We start from the raw sequence: 16,461 nt of genomic DNA, 5'->3' as shown, positions 1-16,461 counted from the left end.
ACGAGTTTCTCATTATCCTTTTTAAAATGGGGTATATAGGGTATTTTGATTTGCAGTGTTTGACGCTGTTGCTTTAGCCTGTGAGGGACATTACATTATATTAACTGACATGTTAATTGAGATGAATAAATGACCTGTAGGCATACATTTGTGAACATTTTAATGTTCACCTCTGTCTTGCTCTTGTACCCATACATTGCATCTGTATTTTTACATTGAGAAAATACGCAATAAGGAAAATATCACGACCATGAGAAATAGCCATCGTTTCAAGACAGTAAACCCTGGACCAATCAAAATCGTCAATGGACCACGCGCTAAACTCAATGCTTTTTAAATAATTACGGTTATAGCCTGGCAAACCACCAGATAAACTAAATGTATCCTTAGATCGTAGTAGTAGCTGATATCTAGTTGGTGGTTTATGACACTTTGTTTTATCAGAATTTTGGTCCTCAATCCTTTCCCGTTTCAGATCGCAGCATCATTATATTACGTAGTTTCTACTGTACATGTTCGTCGCTTCAGATTATCCTTCTGTTAACAGGTCTGTGAAGTTTGTACTACTGTACTGTACAGTACGTTACTGTAGCTAGCAACTGAACTGTACAGTAGCCGCTAGAGCTACTAACTGTAAACTAGCTTTATCATCTCACAGATAATTTCAGACGAAATACTACCTAACCTTACTTGATAGTATTAGCTAGCACTGTTGGTAAGACTTGTTAATTCGTCAACTACAGTAGCAGCGAGGCACATCTACAGTTCAGTAGTGATGGATTGAGACCAAGTAGCTCTACAGTATCCCAGTGTGGTCTTAAATTGCCAAATAAACTGTAATAGTCAGTAGCCTACCAGTATTGTCTACTGTACAGTAAATAATGGGCAGTACAGTACCATGGTGGACTTTCTTGTATTATTATTATCCCCATGCATGTAGACTAACGTCCGGCCGTATCGTTACTAGTGTACTAGCAGCAGAACAACGGTCTTTGATTAGTTAAAATCAGGGTAGGCCTAGCTACATGTGTAGCTAATTATAGCTATTAATGTGGGTCTTTCTCTTTACAATAGTCATAATGGAAAGTCTTGAAGGGCAGAACCACAACAGTGCTTCACAGTGCTCTCTAGTGCAGGTAAATGTAGGCACAAATTGGTTCAGCGTTTCCATAGTTTCTGCTTAGCCAATAGCTAACTGAAAATTGTTCTTACTGTATAAAACTGTTGTTCAGCTCCACTGTCATGCACCATGCTTTTAAGAGTGTATTCTGTTCTCCTTCATGTTTCATCAGTTGACAACTGTTCTGTACTGTCTCAGGTGGCAACTAGAGCTAAATCAATTGACAGGGAGTCCAAACAAGACGTTTCAAACCCACAGAAGAGAAGAGAGGTTCCCCCTAGACGAGCTTGCAGGTGAACTGAAGGGCATTTCTTTGATCACAAGAAGGCATCCTGTGAAGCTCGTGCTGATACAGTAGACATAGACAGAGAAGGCACACAATCACTTCATTTGACAATAAGGAAAATGTTTTCACTTTAGAAGAAATGCCAATGATGTGCCGCCAGAGGCAACAGGCATTCCCCAAATAGAGCAAGTGAAACCAGAAGCTCCCTGTACTCTGACTGCAGAGCCCATGTCAACAACTCTCTACCAGACCAATCATGGCCAGTTCAGTAAGTTCCTGCCGATTTTGAGGAAAGTATGACTACATACTACAACGTTAAAGATTGCTAAATATGTACATCTTTTATTTCTTAACTTATAGTTGCTTTCACCCCTGGAGGTGCTATTCAGCTTTCTGAGACTATGCAGGGTCTGCAGCCTCTGACTATGACCAACAATGGACAGTCTGCCGCTGTTGTTCAGTACTCTGCACAGTCAGGGGATAACAGTCAACAATACTACCACATGCCGGGCAACAAGGTGATGGTGCAAGGTAGGCTAAACACAGGACTGAAAATTACATTTACATTTAGCAGACGCTCTTATACAGAACGACTTACAGTAAGTATAGGGACATTCCCCCGAGGCAAGTAGGGGGAAGTGCCTTGCCCAAGGACACAACGTCATTTTTAACGGCCGAAAATCGAACCGGCAACCTTCTGATTACTTACTGACTCCCTGTCTTTACTGACATTACTGGTTGGTTCAGTCAGGTTGTAGACATGTATAGTGTAAAGCTATTTAGGACAGTCGTCTTGTATTTCTTAAAGATATCAGATATTAAATGTATAACTTCTCTAACCACAATTTTGGTGTCATAAATGAGCGACTCAATGTTCAGTTTGCATCGTTCTGCTTCATGACTACCAGCAGAGGGAGCCACAAGTCATATTGTTGAAGTGGAATCACCAGTGGCTACATGACTAGTTGCTAAAGCATGTATTCACCCTCCTTTAATTTCCTCCAAATGAATCTCTGAGGGATTAGGCATGTGTTGTCTTTGAGGTACATATGTCATACATAAAATATTTTGACAATCTCTCAACTGAATGGGCGACACCTGCTAATCCTCCAAAATAAAATAAAAAGAAGACAATATATATGAATATTTAAAGCTATTTGTCAATGCAGTAATAGCATAAGCTATGCCTTTAATAATACATATTTAGCAAACATCTACTTTTGCATTCTGTTCCAGTCCAGTGAAAATAATTTATAGAGAGCCAAGAGCTAAACACCAAGGATAAGAGCAGAGCAAGGGGGAGGGGTCACAACTATCAATGACTGACATCAGGGGGGCAATGATGTCATAGTGATGTCAGTGCCCTTAATTGTAATAGAACACATAGCCGCTGCTTTTGGAAACATTTCAGTCAGTGACTTGAACGACAGGATTTATCTGGGAACACTTGGAGGGTATGGTTGTTACGGGGAGAGATGACACGGAGTCTGGTATGTGCAACTGTACTTTTATTTAATTAATAAAGTTACAAAGGGACTACTGTACATGGCTTTATATTGTTTAGATGACTGCTTAGTGAAGCTCTGTTTACAAATCTTACAGTTCCGTTCTGGTAAATGCCCGAAACAAATTTACCATAAAGATATTCTGAAAACATATCCAGGGATATTTGGCTTTTCAGACACACTGTACCATTGATGGTTTTGTAGAAAACACGCATGCAAACGCAAAATAACCCTATAATAATGTTGTCAAGAAGATCGAGAGATGATGTTGACTAGTCGTAAGAAATGTGGAGAACCAAGGATCTGATTATTCTCATTGACTTGAACGTAACCGTCAGAAGAGGATATTTTCATAGTGTTTCAGCGCTTTACTAACCCGCTCGTTTTCGCTCGGTGAAACGCTTCCTCGCTCGGCTCAGCACACTCTGAACACACTGCGGATGACGTCACCGGTGTTCCTGTAACAGCCCCCCTGTAGCGAAATGGAAACGCTCAAGGGCCGGCGAAATGCACATTGACGTCAGTCACGGCCACGCTGCGATTACTGGCAGTTCCGTTGATGTTGGCAAATGAATCAGCGTTCTAGATGGTGCTACACAGCTTCCGTGCCAATAAGAAAGCACCCAGAGCTCATAAGTAGGATTGCAACGTCTCAGGTTGCCTCTAAGAAAATATGAATCGCTGTTCAATGCCTGAACTTACTGTCTTTTGGACTTGTACATAACTTTTGATACATATCTGTGTTACATTACAGAGTTGCTCAATTGAAATAAGGATATAAAATGACAACAAATATTATGATGAGACATTAAATCTGTACCATAACAGATAACGGAAGAATGTGTAATACCCTCCCTACACACACAAACACTGACAGTTCACAGTGACATAGCCTTGCTGTGTCATCCAGTGCAGTCAGTTTTTCAGTTACCTCATGATGCTAGCTAGTTAATCCACTCTCCTGTGTGACTGGCCTTTCCAGTGAAATACTGGACATAGGCATTGCGAAACGCCTATAAAACTGCTGAATCGCTTTTGCTAGCATGTTCAACATAAAACAAACTGCCTTTCTACAGACCACCCACTTAATTGCTGACCTTGTGTATTGACTGACCTCTGTCCCGTGTGTGTGTGTCTGTTTCTCAGCTGCCACCGGTGACATGTCGGCCTACCACCTCCAGACTCCCACCTCCAGTCTGCCCCAGGGCGTGGTGATGGCGGGCTCGCCCGGCCCCACACGCAACCCTCATCAGCTGGTCGAGGACGCCACGCGCAAGAGGGAGGTCCGTCTCATGAAGAACCGGTACGAGCCACCACAGCACCCTCATCTCTCTCTCATTATCTCTCTCTCTCTGTCTCTCTGTCCATCCCTGACCTGCTCCGACGCTCCTCCCAGCTCCACACCCGCTCCCTGGTCACCTCTCCCTGCGCCTGCTGAGGGCTTGTCTGTCTGGTCACTCCCTGTCCTGTCTGCTTGGCTGTGTCCCTCACCCCTGTGAGCTCATAGTCTGCCTCGTACACTTCACGTTTCCTCCGTGTTTGGTTTTCTGGGGAATACGAACCTGTAGCTCCTATTGGCACCTGTTTGCTTTCCTGTGCTTGAACCGTCTCTATCTGGCACCTTTGAAACAAACAAACAAACATCTGGAGAACTTTGCTGCATGCGCCAGTGCACCGCTTGTTTTTGATCCATCATTTTTTTTTTTTTGATTTCTCTTGAGCTAACCTGCAGCTTAGCCTCTCACAAGGTCCACCCAGCCTGTGGGGATGCAGCAGTGAATGTGGCTTACTGTACAGTCGTACAGGAAACAACCAGCCACAAGCCTTTGTTGTCTCGCCGGACTGCCTTGTCTTTTTGATCGATTGCATTCCCCTGAGCTGTCCACAAGTCTCCTCTGTAGGTGAACACACAGTGTGTTGTGTTGTCAGAGGGGCATATTCTTGACTCTGTGCTATGCTGAGAAGACTTGGAGCAGTTTGGTTCATGTCTGTTCACTCACTTCCAGGGAGGCTGCTCGCGAGTGTCGCCGGAAGAAGAAAAAATATGTCAAATGTCTCGAAAACCGCGTGGCAGTCCTTGAAAACCAAAACAAGACTCTTATTGAAGAACTTAAGGCTCTAAAAGACATGTATCACAAATCCAACTGAGGACTGGCTCAGTCCAATGTGATTATAGACTAATGTGGGCTTTGGAGTGTGTGTGGTTTACATAACGGTCTGTGAGACCATCCACTTGATATCCAGCATTGTTGTCCAGGATTCATACACACACAAACACACACACAAACAGTCTTTTTACACAGTAGCCTATAAACATGTTATCCAGGTGTTACTGGATAACATTATAATAATGTACACTATATCTGTGTTTTTGAATATGATCCACAATCATATGCCTTCTGGTCAGGTCTGGAGTTGGTGAGTATTATGGGGTGTCCCTGTTGCATGTGCTCTTATCAGGGAGGCTGCCAAAGAGTGTCGTCGGAGGAAGAGGGAGTACGTCCGTTGCCTGGAGACGCGTCTCACCATGCTTGAGGCTGCCAATAAAAAGCTGATGGACGATCTTCAGTACTTCCACGAAGTATACGGCTCTAAGACAGGTTAGGAGAGCAGGAAAACAGATGTTATCTTTTCACACACGTTAATGAACATTGCTAACATCAATGCCTTTGAAAACTTGCCTGTTAATAACATTCCTCTGCAATCGGTTTAGATTTTCATGGATTGAAACACAGCTTCAAGCTTTTTGAAATGTCAAGTATTTGTCCCCAAAATACTAAATTGTCTGCACGATTCGGGTTAGATGACCCATCAGGTAAATGACCTCCTGTGGGGGGTTATGTTACAATCAGATGCTGAAGTCCTGACACTAATGTTTGGTTTAGATAACTGTGATAACTTATAATACTGAGGCCTCAGCCTACCTTACCTTCGCTGTCATTAAACAGAGACACCTACTGTACCAGCAGAAAGCCTAATGGCATTCCTACGAGTCATTTAATCTTTTTAAAGATTGTTGTTTTATTTATTGGATATTTATTAGGTTGTTGTCAGTCATTGTTATGTACTGTAGCTTTGACTTTGTATTTACATTGTGTGCCTTTCTTTGCTTTTTATCTTCCAATGAGTCTTGTTGTTGTCTGAATGTGAATGAATGTACTGTATTTCTATAAAGCTAAGCACAACTTGAAAATGCTAAGAACACAGAGAGTTCCTTCACAAAGTGGTTAATATGTTTGTTTTGTTGGATTCAGATTAAATTATACTCTTGTTTCTATTCATTTAAACCTGCTTCGAATTCCATTTATTTCACAATTGAAAAATTTAATAAAATATGTGCATAGTATTAAAAGCATATCTAGCTTTGCTTTTATGTATACAAAACAATACACAGTCAGTAGTCAGTGCTGCCGAATACTATTCAGTGTGACAAGTTAGCCAAATACTGTAATCAGACATGAAGCCTCAGAACAACTAAGAACTGTTGAGATCTAAGAAATAAACTTTGAAGGCCCCGTGATTCATGGGAGACTTTGTGTATCACTGATTTTCAACCTTGAAGCTGTCTCAACAGAACATGATGTGCTGTCCTTTTGAATAGGCTGGCTTGAATGCACTCCTCAAGGCTACAGTGTCACCGTCGGAAGAAGTCTCATTTCACCACACTCCTTTATTTAGTTTGTAGCATACTGATACTGGTAGCATACGGCGTGTCTATAGTGTATTTTTGCATTAATGTATTAATATAATGTGAGGTCCAACAGGTAGGTCCTAATGGCTACTTGTTTTTTAAACATTTCAAAACTTTTTTTCCCACACACAACACGACACAAAAAAGTTTAAATTTTTTTCTTACGTTTTTTTCGAAAATGTTTTTCTTGGTGCCTTCTTCCTTGCTCTCCATGGTAGATTAGTAGACTAGCAAGCTGATGTTTGTTGCGTGATAGCCACAAAATGACAAAAGGCACGCAATGACAATAAATAATATTGTTCATGCCACCAAATACAGATTAAAACTAACAAGACAGTAACAAGTAAGTTACAAGACAGAAGTAGAAAGTACCGATATTTGTAAAAAGAAACTGAGGAGTGAAAGTAAAAAGAAAAAGAAATATTTTAGAAAAATAAATAGTGAAGTAAAGTACTGATACTAGAAAAATCTACTTAAGTACAGTAACAACGTTTGAAAACACTGCATCACAAAATGTTACAGTTCATCATATTTTATTACAACACTATGAAACTACAGCTGAATAAAGTCAAGATTCATGTTCAGGTGTACACCAGTAGAATACAAGAGTGAGTTTCATTGACTTACTATGTTGTTTGTTGTGCACCAACCTACCAAAGGGATTTACTTCTTTGTGTGAACTTACTTGGCAATAAACCAGATTCTGATTCTGAGCTGACTAAGCATTTGATTTAGAAAATATAAGTACACAAATGTAAATTATATTTTTACCACAGAGCTAAATGACTTCAGATACTATAATACATTAAGAACACAACGCTACCTATAATTCCCTCTCATGTTGATCATTGTTCTGTGTACCTGGATGCTCATGTTAGAGGCTGGTGGTCTTCATGACAGGAAGGTTATAAACACCCAACATGCTGTTCTACTTTTACAGAGAGAGGTGGTACCATCTCTAATGACTGCTGTTCTGCTGTTACAGAGAGAGGAGGAACAATTTGGAATGACTGCGCTGTTCTGCTGTTCCAGAGAGAGGTGGAACAATCTCTAATGACTGTGCTGTTCTGCTGTTACAGAGAGAGGAGGAACCATCTCTAATGACTGTGCTGTTCTACTGTTACAGAGAGAGGTGCTACCATCTCTAATGACTGTGCTGTTCTACTGTTACAGAGAGAGGAGGAACCATCTCTAATGACTGTGCTGTTCTACTGTTACAGAGAGAGGAGGAACCATCTCTAATGACTGTGCTGTTCTACTGTTACAGAGAGAGGAGGAACCATCTCTAATGACTGTGCTGTTCTACTGTTACAGAGAGAGGAGGAACCATCTCTAATGACTGTGCTGTTATGCTGTTACAGAGAGAGGAGGAACCATCTCTAATGACTGTGCTTTTCTGCTGTTACAGAGAGAGGAGGAACCATCTCTAATGACTGTGCTGTTCTACTGTTACAAAGAGAGGAGGAACCATCTCTAATGACTGTGCTGTTCTACTGTTACAGAGAGAGGAGGAACCATCTCTAATGACTGTGCTGTTCTAATGTTACAGAGAGAGGAGGAACCATCTCTAATGACTGTGCTGTTCTACTGTTACAGAGAGAGGAGGAACCATCTCTAATGACTGCTGTTCTACTGTTACAGAGAGAGGAGGAACCATCTCTAATGACTGTGCTGTTCTACTGTTACAGAGAGAGGTGGTACCATCTCTAATGACTGTGCTGTTCTACGGTTACAGAGAGAGGAGGAACCATCTCTAATGACTGTGCTGTTCTACTGTTACAGAGAGACGTGGTACCATCTCTAATGACTGTGCTGTTCTACTGTTACAGAGAGAGGAGGAACCATCTCTAATGACTGTGCTGTTCTACTGTTACAGAGAGAGGAGGAACCATCTCTAATGACTGTGCTGTTCTACTGTTACAGAGAGAGGAGGAACCATCTCTAATGACTGTGCTGTTCTACTGTTACAGAGGCCTTCACTGGTCAGATCCTCAGAGGGTGGGGAGGACAGCCAATATAAATGCATGGAAAGACTCTCTCAGTGAAGGTGTGTGTGATTGTGTGCAGGTGTGTGTTTCTATCAGGGTCAGAGAATGACAGCTTTCCTCCGTCCCAGTCCAGCTGCACTCTGATCCTCTGGGGGTTCTGTCTCACTGTGAAAACAGTGCCTGGACCTGATGAGGATGCTGCCGTGTATTTACCATTGCAGAACCAGATTCTCCAGCGTTTACCCAGTTTTTCTCCCTTCCTCTGGACAGACTCTGCTAACACACCCAGGATCCAGTATGTACTGTCTCCAACCTCAACATCCCAGCTGTGTGTCCCTGAGTTAAAGCCCTCAGAGCCCAGGACATTTAAATATTCATCAAACCTCTCTGGGTTGTCAGGAAGCTGCTGTTTCTCCTGACTGTATGTCACACTGGTCAGATCCTCAGACAGGATGAGGCGTGGGTGGGCAGTGTTGGGGTCCAGAGTCACAGGAGCTGAGGAGAGATATCAGGTTTGTGTTGATGCAGTGTTTGATGTTTACACCCTCACCCACCAGGAAGTGACACCATGACAAACCCAGTAATGATTACATATCATGTATGTGGATGTCAGGGGGTTTCTACATGTATGTATCATGTTGTATTTAACATAAGGTATTGGTGTGAGATTTGGTCATTTACAGAATGTAGCCTGTACTGCAGTGATAAGGATGGTCTATGCCATGGACTGATGGTCTATTTACTTTATCAAATGAATAATAATAATGTAGTAATGTAGGAGACTGCAAGTACTTTGTTGACCATAACTACATAATCTAATACTCACTGTATGTGACAATGTCCTGAATCTTCTCCCAGACTCTGAAGGCCAGGTTGCCCAGGTGTTTGGCCACGTCTATCAGCGCTCCTGAGACCAGCTGTGGATCCGGCAGAGTGGACTGGGCTCTGGAAGAACATTCTGGAGTCAGAGCTGCTGTCGGGTTGGGTTCACAACCACAGACAAGAGAGAGACAGGAGGCAGGTCACTTACCTCTTCACTGTGTCCTTGTAGTTCTGTGGAGATACAGAAGATGAAGTTAGACACTCATAAACACACCCAGCCAGCCGTTCCATATGAACGTAGAGAGATCAGTCCTGACCTGCAGGAATGAGATGTCTTCAGCTCTCAGATCCTCCTCTATGGCTCTGATTGTGTGTGAAAGTGTTGATATCTCTCTGCTCAGCCCCTCAATCTTCTCCTTCATCACCTGACTCTTCTGCTTCTCCTCCTCCCTCAGTGCAGCTATCCTGGCCTCCTCTTCCTCTTGTAGAAACTGGTGAAGCTTCTGAAACTCCTCCTTAATCTGCCTCTCTGTGTGCTGGGTCTGGATCTGCAGACATGGAGGTTCATACAGGGTCTAGGTGACCAGTTCTTAATGTCAAAACAGTGTTGTATAATTTTGTGACTCAACATATTTACCTTAATGTGTTGTGCTGTTTGATCACAGGTTTTTTTCACTTCATTAAAAACCTCCAGTTTCGTCTTTAAGGACTTCAGAGCAGGCTGGAGTTTCTCCTGGAATGAAACAAATCAGGTTTGAAGGAAAAGTGAATCATCTTGTCATTTGACCAACTGGTTTTGAGACGTGTCTATCTGACAACACCTAGTAGAACAGCCGAGAAGTTGTGACAGAATTATGGAATGTGATACTTCACATATAGGAAATAAAACACGTATATATATATATACATTATTTACTGTATACAGTATTCTGATACCAACATACAATATATATTCTAGTACTAAGTTATCATACCTTGTGAACCTGTGCAGCTTCACCTATGGGTCTGAATCTGTGGTTGAGGTGTAGTTTAGAGTCCCGACACACGACACACACTGGCTGTTTGTCCTGCACACAGTAGAGCTTGAGTTTCTCCCTGTGCAGACTGCAGAGCACCTCAAAGCTGGTTGCCATTTTCTCACCCAGTCACACCCTGCTATATAAAACGCTGTCTGGAGTTTGCTTTCACTTTTGAGTTTTATTCATAAAAACGTCCTCTGGTTCAGTCAGCAGTGAGTTCAAGTCTCTGTTGATGACAGTATTCCTCCTGTAGCCGTTTGTCTGTCTCCTCTCAGTGTGAGCAGAGCGTCGAGTCTCAGAGTAGACAGGTTCAACTCAGAGCTGCTTGGTGAAGATTATTACAGACACAGGTGTGACAACACTAAATTTTGTTTCCTGCTTTCTGACAGGTAAGTCAGTGAGGACTAGGTTTTGAGACCCCAGGAAATAAACTGCATCGGCACAATCCGGAAATATGACATTCCACCTCTCTGCTACTTCTTGATGGTGGATGTACATCATACTTCTCATCTCCACGCCCATTTCTCTCCTGTCTGTTCCTGACATCCTTCCACAGCAGGATGTGAACCTAGTCCTGTGGACACAGGACACTAGCGCCTCCTGCTGGCCGTGTTTCACACTGACGCTCACGTTCAACATGCTGTTTCAGTTGGAGAATCCTTGAGAGAAGTGACATCAGGAGCCCAGCTGGGGTAGCGGACTGTGTCATGTGACCTCATGCAGGTGACAGGTCATGTGACTCTGACATAGCTGTGATCACATGGGGTTCCACCAGGAAGCTGCTGTCTCTAAGATGGTCCTATAAAGGCAGTGAACCTCTGACCAGAGACAAAGCTAGATGTCCTCCCCTAAACCAGGATGCACACTGTTTGTATGATATCAACTCTTTATTTGATATCACACATACTATTATTTACATTTACATTTACATTTAGTCATTTAGCAGACGCTCTTATCCAGAGCGACTTACAGTAAGTACAGGGACATTCCCCCCGGGGCAAGTAGGGTGAAGTGTCTTGCCCAAGGACACAACGTCAGTTGGCATGACCGGGAATCGAACTGGCAACCTTCGGATTACTAGCCCGACTCCCTCACCGCTCAGCCACCTGACTCTATTATCTATAATTTCTGTCAAGTTAAATAAATCACCAGGCCTAAGTGGGGATATCATGAATAAACTTTGTGTGTTTACAAGAACACACTAGTCTATGTCATTTTAGCATGCGTATATTTGTTTATTTATATTACAGATGTATACATGTCAGTTACATAAAACATCATGTTTTCATGTTTCAGCAAATCCCTGTAGATGCTGCTGAGAGCAGACAGCTGAACTGAACTGCCTTCTTCACCCTACTAACACTAGTATCAGGTGATAACATGGACACATATTAATCACATACCTTTAACCATACAAACACATATCCTTTATCATACACATCTATACCCTTAACCATACACATCTATACCCTTAATCATACACATCTATACCCTTAACCATACACATCTATACCCTTAACCATACACATCTATACCCTTAACCATACACACGTATTCCCGGTGTGATATCAATAGCTATTTTTGTTCACTTTCAAATTGAAAATGTAATTTAAAAAAAGTTTGGTAACCATTTTACCAGACAAGTGAATTAAGAACTCAAAATAGCAATGTGGTTACAGACATAAGGTCTACTGTTACAGAGAGAGGTGGTACCATCTCTAATGACTGTGCTGTTCTGCTGTTACAGAGAGAGGTGGTACCATCTCTAATGACTGTGCTGTTCTACTGTTACAGAGAGAGGAGGAGCAATCTCTAATGACTGTGCTGTTCTACTGTTACAGAGAGAGGAGGAGCAATCTCTAATGACTGTGCTGTTCTACTGTTACAGAGAGAGGAGGAGCAATCTCTAATGACTGTGCTGTTCTACTGTTACAGAGAGAGGAGGAACCATCTCTAATGACTGTGCTGTTCTACTGTTACAGAGGCCTTTACTGGTAAGATCCTCAGAGGGTGAATAGTGCTCCCATTATCAATGTATGGAAAGACTCTCTCAGTGAAGGTGTGTGTGATTGTGTGCAGGTGTGTGTTTCTATCAGGGTCAGAGAATGACAGCTTTCCTCCGTCCCAGTCCAGCTGCACTCTGATCCTCTGGGGGTTCTGTTTCACTGTGAGAACAGTGACTGGACCTGATGAGGATGCTGCTCTGTATTTACCATTGAAGCAGATTCCCCAGCGTTTACCCAGTTTGTCTCCCTTCCTCTGGACAGACTCTGCTAACACACCCAGGATCCAGACTGTACTGTCTCCCACCTCAACATCCCAGCTGTGTGTCCCTGAGTTAAAGCCCTCAGAGCCCAGGACACGTCTATAGTAATCAAACCTCTCTGGGTTGTCAGGAAGCTGCTGTTTCTCCTGACTCCGTCTCACACTGGTCAGATCCTCAGACAGGATGAGGAGTGGGTAGGCAGTGTTGGGGTCCAGAGTCACAGGAGCTGAGGAGAGATATCAGGTTTGTGTTGATGCAGTGTTTGATGTTTACACCCTCACCCACCAGGAGGTGACACCATGACAAACCCAGTAATGATTACATATCATGTATGTGGATGTCAGGGGGTTTCTACATGTATGTATCATGTTGTATTTAACATAAGGTATTGGTGTGAGATTTGGTCATTTACAGAATGTAGCCTGTACTGCAGTGTTAAGGATGGTCTATGCCATGGACTGATGGTCTATGTACTTTATCGAATGAATAATAATAATGTAGTAATGTAGGAGACTGCAAGTACTTTGTTGACTATAACTACATGATCTAATACTCACTGTATGTGACAATGTCCTGCATCTTCTCCCAGACTCTGAAGGCCAGGTTGCCCAGGTGTTTGGCCACGTCTATCAGCGCTCCCGAGACCAGCTGTGGATCCGGCAGAGTGGACTGGGCTCTGGAAGAACATTCTGGAGTCAGAGCTGCTGTGGGGTTGGGTTCACAACCACAGACAAGAGAGAGACAGGAGGCAGGTCACTCACCTTTTCACTGTGTCCTTGTAGTTCTGTGGAGATACAGAAGATGAAGTTAGACACTCATAAACACACCCAGCCAGCCGTTCCATATGAACGTAGATAGATCAGTCCTGACCTGCAGGAATGAGATGTCTTCAACTCTCAGCTCCTCCTCTATGGCTCTGATTGTGTTTGAAAGTGTCGATATCTCTCTGTTCAGCCCCTCAATCTTCTCCTTCATCACCTGACTCTTCTGCTTCTCCTCCTCCCTCAGTGCAGCTATCCTGGCCTCCTCTTCCTCTTGTAGAAACTGGTGAAGCTTCTGAAACTCCTCCTTAATCTGCCTCTCTGTGTGCTGGGTCTGGATCTGCAGACATGGAGGTTCATACAGGGTCTAGGTGACCAGTTCTTAATGTCAAAACAGTGTTGTATACTTTTGTTAATCAACATATTTACCTTAATGTGTTCTGCTGTTTGATCACAGGTTTGTTTAACTTTATTAAAGACCTTCAGCTTCTCCTGTAAGGACTTCAGAGCAGGCTGGAGTTCCTCCTAGAATGAAACAAAACATGTTTGAAGGAAAGTTGTTGATCCTCTCATTTGACCAGCTGGTTCTGAGACGTGTCTATCTGACAACACCGTAAAACAGCCGAGAGTCTAATTCTAAGTATATCACACATCTGGAGCATTAAGTCATCATACCTTGTGATCCTGTGCAGCTTCATCTATGGGTCTGAATCTGTGGTTGGAGTGTAGTTTAGAGTCCCGACACACGACACACACTGGCTGTTTGTCCTGCAGACAGTAGAGCTTGAGTTTCTCCCTGTGCAGACTGCAGAGCACCTCAGACCCTGCTGAAGCTCTCTGACCTCTCTCCTGTGAGAAGGACTCACACAGGTTCTTCAGAGCCAGGTTAAGGGGAGGATCCATAGAAGATTTTCTCCTGCAAACTGGACATTCTCGTGATTCTCTGTGTTTCCAGTATTCCTGCAGACAGGCTTTACAGAAGCTGTGGCTACATGACAGGATGACAGGGTCTGTAAAGATGTCACAGCACACAGGACAGGAGAGATCCTCTTCTGGGAGAGACGAGCTGGACGCCATTTTCTCACCCAGTCACACCCTCCTGTGGAACGTAGTGTGGAGATTACTTTTGAGTTGTATTTCGTTAACTCACGTATACAGTCAGCAGTGAGTTAAAGTCTCTGTTGATGACAGTGTTCCTCCTGTAGCTGTTTGTCTGTCTCCTCTCAGTGTGAGCAGAGTGTTGAGTCTTTCAGAGCAGACAGGTTCAACTCACCATCACCCCCTCCTTCTCCTCAATTTCACTTGACTGTCTGTAGCTACCACTTGTTTACAGGATTGAAGTCATAGAGCAGTATTCTCTTCTGAAACTAAATTAAGTAAACTGAACTGCATTTATATGATGGTTTTCTACCTCAGCGGCATTCAAAGCGCTCCATATTTCCCTCTCCACCTCCTAAGCCACAGCTGCCCTCACTAGTCCTCTCTACTGGCTCAGTTGTGCTGATATTTGCGTACAGCGCAACTTACCCCTCCTTCATCCGCTCTCTGACTTAGTAGGCCAGTCACTCTGGAACTGACCCACAGAACTAAAGTGTGGATGGTGTGTGGCCTGACGAGCATGAATACCCAATAACCATGACCTCACAGAGACGGTACATAATCATTTGTTACCGTAATAGTCATGTGCCTCACCAGGTAGAGTCCCAACATAATGATATATTCACAAATCACAAATTTCACTTGCCTGTCTGTAGCTACCACTTGTTTACAGGGGTGAAGTCACTTACCTTGGATCAGTGTTCCCTCCTGTAGCTGAGAGAAGTGAAGTCCTCTCTACTGGGTCAGTTCATGGTTCCAGACTTGTCTGCTCGGTGAGTGCAAAATATCTTTCTCAGCAGTTATAAAACTCAGAACTTTGCTCCTTGTGTTCTCAGATAACAAGCAGAGCTGCTCATACCAGGAAGTAATCTTTCCACTGAATACAACTGCTTCAAAATAATATGATGTGTCTATTTAGGTTACTTATTAAACAATATTACATCGATAAGGATGGTGTGTTCATGGGGGCTGGAGGCAGAGATGGCAAAGTACACACATCCTTCACTTTAGTAGTACAGATACTCATGTTTAAAAAGACTGGTAAAGGTTGAAGTACTGACTACACTTTTTCACTCAAGTTGAAGTAAAGAAGTGTGGACTCTGACAAATACTTCAGTAAAAAGTAGCCATTACTACCTGTTGGACCTCACATTATAATAATGTAGACATTCGCCAGGAATCCTTTTTGACACCGACAATTTCGAACATCTCCCTCATATATGGTCATGGGTGATCAGGAATGTGTCTATACTCAGTCCTGTCGAAATCGCTGACTCCCTCTGTCTCATCCATAACGTAGGGCTTAATTGTTCTTTTTTAAATATTTGTTCAACCTTAAGAAAGTTTTTTTCGAAACATTTTGTCATACTTTGTGTGACACAGAAAAGGTGATGGACTTTTGAAAAACTTTTTTTTTTTTTTAAGTCACACAAAACACGACACAAAGGTTTCATGTTTTTAGAAACTTTTTTCAACCTTCTTAGAAACTTTATTTTAAAGTTGTAAGTTAAAGGTGAGGGGATGAGAGAGGAAGAGAGAACAGAGAGGCCTAAAACAGAGTTAAGGAGAGCAGAGCAAAGTACAATAGATTACAGTAGCATTGTAGTCCTCATCAAGTACTCATCAATGATGCGATGCAAAAGCATGTTTTTCTAACCTTTCCAAAAAAAAAAGAATTCAACCTTTCCCCCAAAAAAATTAAGAACCTTTTTTCGAAAAAGGGACACCATCAGAGACACTGACTGTCTCCCAACCTTCAAGAAAAGGCTCAAGATGCACTTGTTCCGGGAGTACAACGGCACTTAGGAATGATTGGCTGGACCTGATGTTAGTTTCCTCCAGGATCACAATGACTCTTATTGAGAGACTTGTTGCTCTTGTTGGTTTGTTGTAACTGTCTTAACA

General features: G+C 42.7%; 2 protein-coding genes and 1 pseudogene across 4 annotated transcripts; 1 reads left to right on the top strand and 2 right to left on the bottom strand.

Annotated features, from left to right (window-relative positions):
- Window positions 1-1,831: 1,831 nt before the first annotated feature.
- On the top strand, window positions 1,832-6,192 carry LOC136957460 (cAMP-responsive element modulator-like). 3 transcript variants are annotated; one of them, XM_067251402.1, is made up of 3 exons: window positions 1,832-1,937; window positions 4,058-4,214; window positions 4,918-6,192. In XM_067251402.1, the coding sequence occupies exons 1-3, from the start codon at window positions 1,832-1,834 to the stop codon at window positions 5,057-5,059; spliced, it is 405 nt and encodes a 134-aa protein (XP_067107503.1). In that variant the 3' UTR covers window positions 5,060-6,192. The 3 variants fall into 3 exon arrangements, with proteins under 3 accessions (XP_067107503.1, XP_067107504.1, XP_067107505.1); XM_067251403.1 differs by lacking the exon at window positions 1,832-1,937 and adding an exon at window positions 2,820-2,896 and having other exon boundaries at window positions 5,372-6,192; XM_067251404.1 differs by lacking the exon at window positions 1,832-1,937 and adding an exon at window positions 2,820-2,896.
- A 2,317-nt stretch (window positions 6,193-8,509) lies between these two features.
- On the bottom strand, window positions 8,510-11,070 carry LOC136958026 (nuclear factor 7, ovary-like; annotated as a pseudogene).
- Window positions 11,071-12,071: 1,001 nt separating this feature from the next.
- On the bottom strand, window positions 12,072-14,679 carry LOC136957497 (E3 ubiquitin-protein ligase TRIM35-like). Its single transcript, XM_067251458.1, has 6 exons — window positions 14,134-14,679; window positions 13,888-13,983; window positions 13,568-13,798; window positions 13,459-13,481; window positions 13,255-13,373; window positions 12,072-12,923 (listed from the first exon to the last, which is right to left on the bottom strand). Exons 1-6 carry the CDS (start codon window positions 14,533-14,535, stop codon window positions 12,385-12,387), a joined length of 1,410 nt encoding a protein of 469 aa, XP_067107559.1. The 5' UTR covers window positions 14,536-14,679; the 3' UTR covers window positions 12,072-12,384.
- Window positions 14,680-16,461: the final 1,782 nt, after the last annotated feature.

Source organism: Osmerus mordax, chromosome 15 (genome assembly GCF_038355195.1).
Source record: "Osmerus mordax isolate fOsmMor3 chromosome 15, fOsmMor3.pri, whole genome shotgun sequence".
In the NCBI taxonomy this organism is placed as follows: domain Eukaryota; kingdom Metazoa; phylum Chordata; class Actinopteri; order Osmeriformes; family Osmeridae; genus Osmerus; species Osmerus mordax.
Note: the sequence above shows the minus strand (reverse complement) of the source record. Positions and strands in the feature narration are given on the sequence as shown.

What these genes read in the sequence shown, in the direction of transcription:
- LOC136957497 (XM_067251458.1), bottom strand. Translation starts at nt 14,535, where the DNA reads ATGGCGTCCAGCTCGTCTCTCCCAGAAGAGGATCTCTCCTGTCCTGTG. An exon ending in AAGACATCTCATTCCTGCAG is followed by an intron (nt 13,482 to 13,567) that starts GTCAGGACTGAT and finishes GTATCTCCACAG; the next exon opens with AACTACAAGGACACAGTGAA. An exon ending in TACAAGGACACAGTGAAAAG is followed by an intron (nt 13,374 to 13,458) that starts GTGAGTGACCTG and finishes ATGTTCTTCCAG; the next exon opens with AGCCCAGTCCACTCTGCCGG.
- LOC136957460 (XM_067251402.1), top strand. Translation starts at nt 1,832, where the DNA reads ATGACCAACAATGGACAGTCTGCCGCTGTTGTTCAGTACTCTGCACAG. An exon ending in CAACAAGGTGATGGTGCAAG is followed by an intron (nt 1,938 to 4,057) that starts GTAGGCTAAACA and finishes TCTGTTTCTCAG; the next exon opens with CTGCCACCGGTGACATGTCG. An exon ending in GTCCGTCTCATGAAGAACCG is followed by an intron (nt 4,215 to 4,917) that starts GTACGAGCCACC and finishes ACTCACTTCCAG; the next exon opens with GGAGGCTGCTCGCGAGTGTC.